Source organism: Enhydra lutris, unplaced genomic scaffold (genome assembly GCF_002288905.1).
Source record: "Enhydra lutris kenyoni isolate GAN:26980312 unplaced genomic scaffold, ASM228890v2 scaffoldscaffold5, whole genome shotgun sequence".
NCBI lineage: Eukaryota > Metazoa > Chordata > Mammalia > Carnivora > Mustelidae > Enhydra > Enhydra lutris.
Window position 1 is genome coordinate 35436586 of NW_019154089.1, and position 12493 is coordinate 35449078.

At 45.3% G+C, this 12493-nt stretch overlaps 1 protein-coding gene across 2 annotated transcripts in view; it reads left to right on the forward strand.

The window, feature by feature from the left end:
* The window catches only part of LOC111141152 (glycine receptor alpha 1), an 82031-nt gene that overhangs the window by 62155 nt on the left and 7383 nt on the right, over positions 1 to 12493 (forward strand). For both annotated transcript variants that reach the window (XM_022493512.1, XM_022493513.1), the window contains exons 6-7: positions 1306 to 1443; positions 3260 to 3474. In XM_022493512.1, the coding sequence (XP_022349220.1) occupies positions 1306 to 1443; positions 3260 to 3474 (353 nt within the window). The remainder of the gene's footprint in view (positions 1 to 1305; positions 1444 to 3259; positions 3475 to 12493) is intronic.

Sequence of the window (12493 nt, forward strand, 5' to 3'; positions counted from 1 at the left end):
GCAGAAATTCCCATATGGCAACAGCAGCTAACTGCTGGTCCCCAAGAGATAACTGTCCTAGCCCAAAACACCAGACAGGGGGCTTCGCTTTAGAAAATGCATTAGAAATCTAAGCCCCCTTACTGGCTGGCTGAGGCCCAGCTTCAGAGCCAGCAGTATTCTCCCAAGAGACACTCTTCCACCTCCCTTGTGGATACACTCTCCGGGAATGGAGGAGAAAGAGCTCGAATAAGTCCGGGTCCCTGAACTCACAGGGCTGCTCCCTGCAGCTGGGGACACACAGACAGCCGGCAGCACAAAGAACTTTAACCCAGGGCGGCAAGTGGTAAGTGTGTTGTTGGAAGGCTGAACACTGCGGCCTCTAGGCAGAAAGAATGCTTCCTTCTGCCTGGGAAGGAGAGGAGAGGGGGCACTGGAGAGGGCTTTATGTCGCAGGTCACAAGGGAACCTACCTGAGGAGGTAGCCAACCTCTTTGACTGCAAACGGAAACCAGTCTAATTTAAAAGGTGGAATTTAGGGTGACTGGGTGGCTCAGGTCATGATCCCAGGGTTCTGGGATCGAGCCCTGCATCGGGCTCCCTGCTCAGTGGGAAGCCTGCTTCTCCCTCTCCCACTCCCCCTGCTTGTGTTCTCTCTCTCACTGTGTCTCTCTGTCAAATAAATAAACATCCTTAAAAAAAAAAAAAAAAAAAAAAGGTGGAATTCAATGGAAGGACAGGGCTTCCTCATGGACTTGAAAGACGTACAGAAACCAGGGCAGAGGATTTAGGCAGCAGACTTAGGTGGAGCACCACCTCGGAGGGGACCTGGCACCAGCCAACTCTGACTTTCTGTTGCTTGATTCAAGATTCAAGTCCTGGGACAGAGCATCTGACGGGTCTAGTTGCGTCATTACCTAACACCTCGGCCCCCGGCTGATAGTCCCCCAACAGCTTTATAGAGTCATTCCCCCAGGAAAAGCTGCTGTGAGCAGAGGAGGGAGCGTGCAAGGAAGGCACGCAGGCCCCATAGCAGATGCGAGCTGCCGAGGACCCCAGGGGTAAGAGGCGGAGGCGAAAGGACAGGCGAGGTAGAAGGCAGGGGGTCGATGTAAGCAATTAGACCAGTTTTAACCTCCTCGGTTGCAGGGGAGGTGAGGGGAGGGTGGAAGAAGAATGGGGAGGGGGTGGTGGAGAGGCAACGTGGTCCCATGCATTCCCTCTCGTGCCAGACGCCTCTCAGTCTCTAACCCAAACCAGCTCCGACCCGCTGCAAATGAGTGCTTCTGGGTGGTGACCGCTGCTTCTTCTGGTCCCCCACCCCAGTTGGCTATACCATGAATGACCTGATCTTCGAGTGGCAGGAGCAGGGAGCTGTGCAGGTGGCAGATGGACTAACTCTACCGCAGTTTATCCTGAAAGAGGAGAAGGACCTGAGATACTGCACGAAGCATTATAACACAGGTAGGTCCAAACATTCGTTCAACTTCTGGTTCAACAGATCTTACGAGGTGCCCGTGAGGGACACAGTTCTGTGTTGATTACCTCGTGTTTAAGAGAAGAGTCTTTAAAACTGAAAAAGTGGCTCTGATATCTTTTCCCCGGATGTCCTGGGGCACGCACGTGATGCTCAGGCCACACACCTCATTGCCAGGGGGGCCGGGAGATAAGAGTCTTCACTCCAGGTAGCAGTAGCCCAGCTCTAAATGAACCCTGTCCCTAAGGCAGAAAGCGGGGAGCGGATACGAGGACATCTTGCCGTGTCTGTCACAGGGGACCTGGCATTTCTGACAGGACGCAGTACCCAGGCTGCTCTCCTCAGACCTCAGCAGGAGGGAGCTGAGAGGTGATGTGAGGTCTGTGAGCAGCGCGGTTGGAAGGGGTCCCCCAGACTGTGAGCTGCAGGAGAGGGGAAGGACCCATGGCCGTTGTGCCCAGCTCTCTGTCTCCCAAGCATAGGGCAGCCTTGGTGGGAAGATGGGACACAGGAATGAGCTGGGGTCGGACCAAGACCGGCCTTGTCTGCCCTACCGCAGGTTGGGAAGGAGCTCACGGAGGTGTAGTGGAGGAAAGGCCTCCAGTCAGCAGGCCAGCTAGAGCCCAGCTGAGAGAGGGAAATAGGCCACAGAGGAGGCCTTCCGGGTGGAAGCAGGGGCTTGAGAGAAATCGCTGCGTGCTCTGCTGCGGGTAGAAGGCCCAGAGCAAGGGCAGGCAGCCTGGGCTCTTCTGTGTTGGGCACAGCTGCCCCTTCCCGGGTCACCTCCAGAGATACTGTCCTGGTCCCTGGGCACACCGAGTCGTGATGGTACTCCCATTAGCAGCCGTGACAGCAGTGACTCACGGAGTCCCACTGCCTCGCATATCACAGCCCGAAACTGTTCACACGGTGTTTTCTCATTCATTAACTCATTCGCTCTTCCTTGTTCCCACTTGGGTGAGAGCTGAGTTCTGCACTAGGCCCTGTGGATCCGGCGGGGGGAGAGGATGAGGGACCCCGACCGGTTCCAGGCAAGCACAGAGTTGGGGGGAGACCAGCTGCCCGCAGTCCAGTGCAGAGGACAGACAGACCGAGGTGCCTATGCACTCACTGCCTTCTGCCCTAAGGCTGGATGACTGCATGACCAGAAGAGGGTGGTGGGGAGCAGGAGGGTCCTTCCACTGGTTGTGGGGAAGAGGCCTGGCTCCCAGGCAGTGGGATCAGTGGGGGCCAAAGCTCAGAAGGGTCAAAGTTCTCAAGGCCAGTGTAGAGTGGAAGGGGTCACAATGAGGGGGAGGAAAGATGGGAAGTGGGACGGAAAAACAGGCCAGAGCATGGCTACAAAGAGCAGGCTGAGAAGTTTGAGCTTTTTCCTGTAGATAATGGGGACTTTTCTGTACGAGGAGGGAAGGAAGGAAGGAACATTTTTACAACAGGAACTAACAGGCTTGAGTCATGGTTTGGGAAGGTACCTGACGGAAGGCTAAGGACAGGTCCACTGAGGCCCACTCTTAGCAACAAAACAGGGCTGGTAAGGGTGACGGCACCTGACATTTCTGAGCACAAAAGGTGTGAGGAGTGCGCTAAGTCCTCATTTCACCCTCACAGTAACACACAGGTGACCACAGGAGGTGGGCACCATCGCCCTCATCACCCCTAATTTACCACAGATGAGGGAATGGAGACACACAGATTCCGGAGCTTGCCTCAGGACACAGCTAGTGTGAGGCTGACCCAGGCCTCCGGCTGAGGCTGTTCCGACCTCCCCAGCATACTCTGCCTTCTCACCATAACTTCTCGCAGGTAAATTCACCTGCATCGAGGCCCGGTTCCACCTGGAGCGACAGATGGGCTACTACCTGATCCAGATGTACATTCCCAGCCTGCTCATTGTCATCCTCTCATGGATCTCCTTCTGGATCAACATGGACGCCGCACCAGCCCGCGTGGGCCTGGGCATCACCACCGTGCTCACCATGACCACCCAGAGCTCTGGCTCCCGAGCATCCCTGCCCAAGGTAAGTCCTACTGCCCAGAGCACAAAACACCTGGACAGAGATGGACACCCATCTCTCTACCCTGCCTGAGATGAAGGGAGCACGAGGAATTAGTCACTGTTTCTTCATCGGCCACCCTTGGCAGGATCCAGCATTCTGGGGCATCAGAGCTCTCCTCCAGACTGGACACTGTGTTGTGCACAGTTGCCAAACCCCACGGTTTGCTCCGTTCTCTACCAGCACTCCACACGCATCCTGCTCGCGTGTCATTCACACTCAACCCCACCTCCACCTCCTTCACTTTTAGTGCTAAACACAACCTCCTGCTCCTTGCACCATTAACAGTAGATGCTTTGTGGTGGGGGGTCTCCAGGACCACCGTCACGTTCAGAGATTTGATACGACTCACAGGACTCAGCATAGCATTGTTCTCACAGCTAAGATTCCTTTTTTTTTTTTTAATAGATTTTATTTATTTGACAGAGAGAGATCACAAATGGGCAGAGAGGCAGGCAGAGAGAGAGAGAGAGAGAGGAGGAAGCAGGGTCCCTGCAGAGCAGAGAGCCTGATGTGGGACTGGATCCCAGGACCCTGAGATCATGACCTGAGCTGAAGGCAGAGGCTTCACCCACTGAGCCACCCAGGCGCCCCACAGCTAAGATTTCTTATAGCATTGCGTTAAGGACATACAGCTTGGGGGCATCTGGGGGCCGCAGTCGGTTAAGTGTGGGACTCTTGATTTCACTCAGGGCAAGATCTCAGGGTTATGGGGTGGAGCCCCACATTGGGCTCCCCGCTCAGCGTGGAGTCTGCTTCGCCTCTCCCTCTGCTCCTTGCTCCACTCTCTCTCTCTTTCTCTCTCCCTAAGATGAATAAAGAAATCCTTGAAAAAAATAAAATAAAAATCTCTAAAAAAAATTAAAAAATAAAAAAAAATTGAAAAGAATACACAGCTAGGTGATAAAGGAAAAAGACAAAGGCAGGGTCTGGAGGAAGCCATCTGCAGGCTTCCTTGTTTTCTACCCCCAGCCCCCCAGGGCAGGACCACACAGAGCACATTCCTACCCTAACAATAAAAAGGCAGTCACAACTGTGGGATGTTTCTGCCCAGGGAGATAGAGACATTGTTTTGAGGTTCATTTAAGATTCAGTATGGATGATTTTTACTGGGTGCTGGTCACACAGGCCCCTTCCACCTGGCACACACCAAAACTCCAGACTCCCAGGAGGAAAGCAAACATTTGGCACAGTCCTTGTTGTTTATATGGGCAGTCTAGGCACAGTGAAGCATCCTTATCACTTAGGGAAAGCGGGAACATTCCCAAAATTCAGGTTCCCAGCTCTCAATCAAGGGCCAGCCTCGCAAGCAGGTCCTTTGTAAGATAGCAGCCTTGTCCCAAACGTCATGTGTGAACCCTTTTCTTCCCATACCTTGATCTTCTTTCACATTTCTAACATTCAACACCACATTCTGCTCCTTTCACTATTCTCTCCTGAGCCGTACTCTGCTCCATTCACTATTAACACCAGACACAGCATTTCACTCCATTCACTATTAAAGCCAGATACACATTCTGCTCCATTCACTCTGTGCTAGACACAACATTTCTGCCCCATTCTTCAAACACCAGACACAGCATTCCACTTCATTCATTACCGACACCAGACACTAATTCTCCGCCAGTCGCCCTTGGCATAAATGCGACGTTCTGTTCCTTTCACTGTTAACACCAGACCTCACATTCTGCTTAATTCACTTTTAACACTAGACATGATGTTCTGCTTCATTTACTATTAACGCCAGACACCCCCTACTCCTCCATTCACCCATACGTGAGGTACAACATTCTACTGCCTTCACTGTGAATGCTTGATGCCTCATTCTGCTCTACTCTCTTTTAATTCTAGGCCCTGCATTCTACTGCGCTCACTGCTACCGTCTGAGCCCCATTCTGCTCTCATCACTCACCAGCGGACACAACATTCAGCCTACTGTTAACGCCAGACTCCATATTCTGCTCCCTTTAGCCTTATGCTAAATCCAACATTCTGTACCATTTCCAATTAAGGCCTCATTCAACATTATGCTTTGATATAGGAAAGTTGGAAGAATATACAATGATCACTCTAACATCCTTCACCTGGATTCCAACTCTTAATCATCTTGCCACATTTACTTTAGTTCTCTATAAAGATAAGTAGGTGGGTAGGTAGATGGGTAGCTAAGTAGGTAGGTAGTAGATAGACACAATTTTTGTTGAATCATTTGATGGTTACAGACATCATGATAAGCCATCTCTAAAGAAGGAATAAGGACCCCAGTGATATTTGTCCAAAAAATTAACATTAATTCAATAATAATTATATTTATATCAATTCTATTTATATACTATATATCAATTTTATATCAATAATTATTGAAGTAGAAGTAATTCCATGATATCATCTAATGCAGAAACTTCATGTTTTCCCAATGTCAAAAAACGTCATCAGTAAATATGGCAAGGGATCCAGTCAAGGATCCAATCAAGATTCATACTATATATGGCTGCTCTTTTATTTTCAAAACTTTTTTAAAGATTTTATTTATTTATTTGAAAGAGAGAGAGTGCACGCAAGCAGGGGGAGCTACAGAGGGGGGGAGAGAGAGAGAGAGGCAGGCTCCCCACTGAGCAGGGAGTCCCATGTGGGGCTCCATCCCAATACTCTGGGATCATGACCTAAGCAAAAGTCAGCCACTTAACCAACTGAGCCACCCAGGCACCCCTGTATATGGCTACTCTTTTAATCTAGAAGAGTCTCTCCACTGTTTTTTATTTTCATGATATTTCATGTTCCATTAGCTTTCAGTGTGAGAGATGACATTTAGTTTCCTCTGCCATCAACACTCGACACCACTCTCTCCTCTATTCACTCTTACACAAAACTCAATAATCTGCCCTTTGCGCAATGAACACTAGACTTTGCATTCTGCTGGATTCACTATAAATGCTTGAGACCAAATTCCATTTACTGTTACCAGCTGACAATTGTAACAGCAGATGTACCTGCTTCCTTTTCCTGATAGAGTCAACAACCTGCTCCCCAGTCTATTAAGAGTTGGTGTCACATTCTCTTTCGCTTATGATTGATGCCAGACTCAACACTCTGCTCCACTCATGGGTAATGCCAGACTCAGTATTTGGCTCCATATGCTATTAATACTCAACCTCACATTCTTCTCCATTCACTTTTTTTAAAGCATAAAATTCAGTAGCAGGTAATAATATTTGCAAAGTTGCACACACTCACCACTGTCTAATTCTAGGACATTTTCATCACCCCAAAAAGAAACCCCATAACTCATCAACAGTCATTCCTCATTCCCTACTCTGTCCAGCCTCTGGCAACCCCCACTCTACTTTTCACTTCTGTGAACTTGTTGCTTCTGGACAGCTCATATAAATGGAATTATATAATAGGCGCACTTTTGTTTAGCATAATGTTTTCAAGATTCATCTGTGGTGTACACTGTATCAGTACTTCATTCCCATTTGTGGCTGATTAGTATTTCCATTGCCTGGGTCTATCACATTTTGCTCATCTATTCACCAGTTGAGGGACATTGGGGTTATTTCCACTTTTTGGCTATTTTAAATAACACTGCTATGAACATCTCTGTACAAGTTTTTATGTGCACATATGCTTTCAACTCTCATAGGTATTTACCAAAGAGTGAAATTGTTGGGTCATATGGTAACTATATGCTTAACTTTGTGAGGAACTGACAAACTGTTTTCCACCACTTCATAATCTCACCAGGGTTCCAATTTTTCCACTTCCTCACCAACGCTGCTTCTCATCTGATGTCTTTTTGATTATAAACATCTTAGTGGATGTGAAGTACTATCTATCTCACTGTGGTTTGGGTTTGCATTTTCCTAGTGATTGGTAGTGTTGAGCATTCTTTTCATGTGCTTATTAGCCATTTCTGTGACTTCTTAGGAGAAATGTCCCTTCAAATCTTTTGCCCAATTTATAATAAAAATATTTCTCTTTTTATAGGTGAGTTGTAATAGTTCTTTGTGCATTGTGGATTTTAATCCCTTATCAAAGATACAATTTACAAATATTTCCTCCCATTTTGTGGGCTAACTTTTCACTTGATTGATAGTGTCCTTTAATACACAAAAGTTTTTAATTTTGATCAAGTAAAATTTATCTATTTTTTCTTTTGTTGCTCGGCCTTTGGTATCATATTTAAGAAACTAATGCTTAATCCAAAGTCACAAAAAAGTATACCTATATTCTTTTCTAAGAGTTTTGTAGTTTAGCCCTAAACCTGGGCTTTGACCCATTTTGCATTTTGCATACGGTATGAGGGAAGGATAGCATTCTTTTGCATGTGGATGCTGTTAAGGCAGCACCATTGATTAAGAGGACCACTCTTCCCCTGCATTGAATTTACAACGTTGTCAAAAATCAATTGGCCATAAACGTATGGGATTATTTCTAGACTCTCAGTTCTGTTCCATTGATCTACACATTTATTCTTATGTCGGTACCACACTCTTGATTACTGTTGCTTTGAAGTAAGTTTTAAAATTGGGAAGTATGAGTCCTCCAACTTTCTTCTTTTTAAAGATTGATTGGGCTATTCTGGGTCCCTGGCATTTCTATTCGAACCTGAATATGAATTTAAAGTTTGGTTCGTCAATTTTTGCAACAACAATAAAAAAGGAAATTAGAGTAAAAATGCACTGAGTCTGTTGATGAGTTTGGAGAGTGTCACCATATTAATGATATCAAGTCTTCCATTCCATAAACACATGATGTCTTCTCATTTACATAAGCCATCCCTGCCTTCTAGACTGCTTGGTTTATTTTTATTTTATTTTTTTTTCTTCCAAGATTTTATTTAAATTCAAGTTAGTTAACATATAGTGTAGTATTGGTTTCAGGAGTAGAAGTTAGTGATTCATCACTTAACTATAACAGCCATTGCTCATTTCAGATGCCCTCCTTAATGCCCATCATCCATTTAACCCATTCCCCTCATCCACCTCCTGCCAGCAACTGTCAGTCTATTCTTTATAGTTAAGAGTCTCTTATGGTTTACCTCCCTGTCTTTTTCTTATTTTATTTTTCCCTCCCTTCCTCTATGTTCCTCTATTTTCTTAAATTCCACATATGAGTGAAATCATATGGTACTTGTCTTTCTCTGACTTATTTTGCTTAGCATAATACCCTCTAGTTCCATCCACATCATTACCAATGGTAAGATTTCATTCTTTTTGATGGCTGAGTAATATTCCAGTGTGTATTTGTGTGTGTGTGCGCGCGTGCGCCACATCTTCTTTATCCATTCATCGGTTGGTGGACATTTGGGCTCTTTCCGTAGTTTGGCCATTATTGATAGTGCTGATATAAACAGTAGGGTGCAGGTGCCCCTTCGAATCATTATTTTTGTATCTTTAGGATAAATACCCAGTAGTACAATTGCTGGGTCATAAGGTAGCTCTATTTTCAACTTTCTGAGGAAACTCCATGCTGTTTTCCAGAGTGGCTGCACCAGCTTTCATTCCCACCAACAGTGTAGGAGGGTTCCCCTTTCTCCATGTCCTTGCCAACATCTGTCGTTTCCTGACTTGTTAATTTTAGCCATTCTGACAGGAGTGAGGTGGTATCTCGCTGTGGTTTTGTGTTTCCCTGATGCCGAGTAATGTGGAGCACTTTTTCATGTGTCTGTTGGCCATTTGTATTAGACTGCTTGGATTCTCAAAACCTCACTCCTTACAATCACACTACTATTCTGTATGCCCACGGGCCCTCTCCCTAGGATTTAATAATCTCTACCCACCCCTCAGTTTAAAAATATATAATCAATCCAATGACAAATCAGTTGTCATTCTTATTGAGGATCCCTGGTACATGACGAGTTGCTTCTCTGTTGCAGCTTTTAAGATTCTCTCTTTGTCTTCTGACAGTTTGATAATGAAGTGTGTAGGTGTGGAGCTCTTTTGCATTCCTTGGAGTTCATGAACTTCTTAGGTGTGTACATTAACGTTTTTCTTCAAATCTGGAAAAATTTTGGCCATTATTTCTTCAACTACCCTTTCTGCTTTTTTCTCTCCTCTCCTTCAGGCACACTCACTAAACATATATTTGTGTACTTGATAGTTACCCACAGGTCTCTGAGGCTCTGTTCATTTTTCTTCATTCTGTTCCTCTGACAAGATAATCTCAAGTTCACTGATTCTTCTTCAACTTCACAGATTCTTTCTTCTGTCTGCTCAAATATGCTATTTATCCTCTCTAGTGAACTCTTCAGTTATTTTTCAACTCCAAAATTTCTATTTGATTCTTTTTATCATTCCTATCTTAGGTTCAGTTTGGTGAGACTTTGTTCTCATCATTTCCTTTGGTTGTTTATACAGGCAGGTCTCCTTTAATTCTTTAAAAACATTTAAAATAATTGATTTAAAGCCCTTACTAAGGAACACCTGGGTGGCTCAGTTGTTAAGCATCTGTCTTCAGCTCAGGTCATGATCCCAGGGTCCTGGGATAGAGTCCCTCATTGGGCTCCTTGCTCAGCGGGGAGCCTGCTTCTCCCTCTGCCTGCTGTTCCCCCTGCTTCTGCTCTCTATGTATCTCTTTCTCTGACAAATAACTAAAATCTTTAAAAAATAATGATAATAAAATAATTTAAAAATAAAAATCTGAAAAAAAAAATAAAGCCTTATCAAGTCCTACATCTGGGCCTTCTCAGGGGAAGCTTCTTTGGAATGTTTTTTTTTTTTCTTCTTCTTCTATATATGGGCCTGTCTTAGTGAATTTGGACTGCTATAACCAAGTACCAGAGATCGGGTGGCTTATAAATAAATCTATTTTTCACAGTTCTGGAGACTGGAAGTCTGAGATGAGGTGACAGCATAGTAGGGTTCTGGTGAGGACCCTCTTCCAGCTGCAAACTACCAACTTCTTATATGCTTACAGGGTGGAAAGAGAGTCAGCCAGTTAGCTGGCCTCTTCTTATAGAGGCGCTAATTCCTTTAAGAGGGTTCCACTCTTAAAATCTAATTACATCCCAACAGCCCCACCTCCAAATACCGTCACATTGGAATTAGGATTTCAACCAAGGAAGGGGGTGGCAGGGACACAAACATTTCGTCCATTGCAGGCCCATCCTTTATGTCTTTGTATATCTTATAATTTTTGGTTGAAAATTACACATTTTACATAATGTAATGTGGCATCTCTGGAAGTCAGATTCTCCCTCCTCAAGATTTGTTGTTGTTTTTGTTTGTTTGTTTGTTTGTTTGTTTAATAACTCTTGTGAACTAATGCTGTAAGCTCTGTATCCTTTGTTTTGTGGAGTCACTAAAGTCTGCGCAGTTAGCTTGGTGGCTAGCTAAAATTGGACAGAAATTTGCTTAAATGCATGGAACCTAGAAATCTCCCAACCTTTTCCTAGAGCTCTACAGATGTATTAGGACACACCTCCAACACTCCGCCAGGCAGTTTACAGTGTTGCCTCACCCTTCGCTTGCAGCTTGCTCAATGTGTCAAGGTTAGCAGAGTTGAGAGCTAAGGGGCCTTCTCAGGCCTTTCCTGAGTAGCACCCAGGCCTAAGCACACACAGCAATTCTCAGAAATATGTCAGAGCTTCCTAAAGCTCCCTATGGACATCTCCTTCCCCTAGATTTTTGTTTTAAGCTTTTTAATCAACCTATTGTTTGTGTCAACTTTACCTAAGGCCTCAGGCTGACCTGATGTTCTAGAGTTGCCGTTGACTGTTTTTCAACAGATGCCCCTAGGGAAAAGGCTGCTCCCCTGGGCCAGCTCCAAGGCAGGTGAAATAAAGACAGCCTTCCTTGTGAGTGAGGTCTTTCATCGAACCACATGACAGGCCAAATAATGACAGTTCTCTGGCAAAGGGGCTTTAAAGAAGTTCCACCTCTGTTCTGCCCCATCCACCGACTGCCTGGATACTGGTCTTCAGTCTGCTTGCAGGCTGTTGGTTTATTTAGGCTAGCACAGAAGTGGGGACAGGAGAACGGAATCCGGCAAGTTAAAACACCACAAGGCCCCAAGAGAAATGAAAACATATGTCCACACAAAAATTTGTACAAAGATGTTCACAGTAACATTATTCATAATAGCCAAAGGTAGAAACAACCTAAACACCCATCAACTGATGACCAGGTCAACAAAAGGTAGTATATCCATACAATGAAATACTATTTGGCCATAAGAAAGAATGAAATATAGGGGCACCTGGGTGGCTCAGTCACTTAAGCATCCAACTCTTGGTTTCAACTTAGATCATGATCTTAGGGCCATGGGATCCTGCCCTGCAGCAGGCTCCATGCTCAGCAAGGAGACTGCTTGTGATTTTCTCCCCCTCCCTCTGCTCCTCTTCTGCTCGCATGCTCCCTCAATAAATAAATCTTCATTAAAAAAAAAAAAAGGAATGAAATACAGATATATACTGCAACATGAACGAATCTTGAACACATTATGCTAAGTGAAAGAAGCTAGTCATATGAGGCCACATGGAATATGATTCCATTCACAGGAAATGCCCAGAATGGGGCATCTATAGAGTCAGAATGTAGACTAATGGTTGCTTGGGATGGTGGTGGGGGACAGGAATTGGGAGAATAGAGAAAAGAATAATGGCTAAAAGTCACTGGATTTCTTTTGGGGGTGATGAAAACATTCTAAAATTGACTGTGATGATGGTTGCATATATCTTAAATGTATTAACGATTACTGAAATGTACACTTTAGCTTTGTGAATTGTATGGCGTATGAATTTTATCTCCATGAAGCTAGGTTTTGTTTTCGTTTTTATTTTTTATTTTTTTTTAAAGATTTTATTTATTTATTTGACAGAGAGAGATCACAAGCAGGCAGAGAGGCAGGTAGAGAGAGAGGAGGAAGCAGGCTCCCTGCTGAGCAGAGAGCCCGATGTGGGGCTCGATCCCAGGACCCTGAGATCATGACCTGAGCCGAAGGCAGCGGCTTAACCCACTGAGCCACCCAGGCGCCCCTCGTA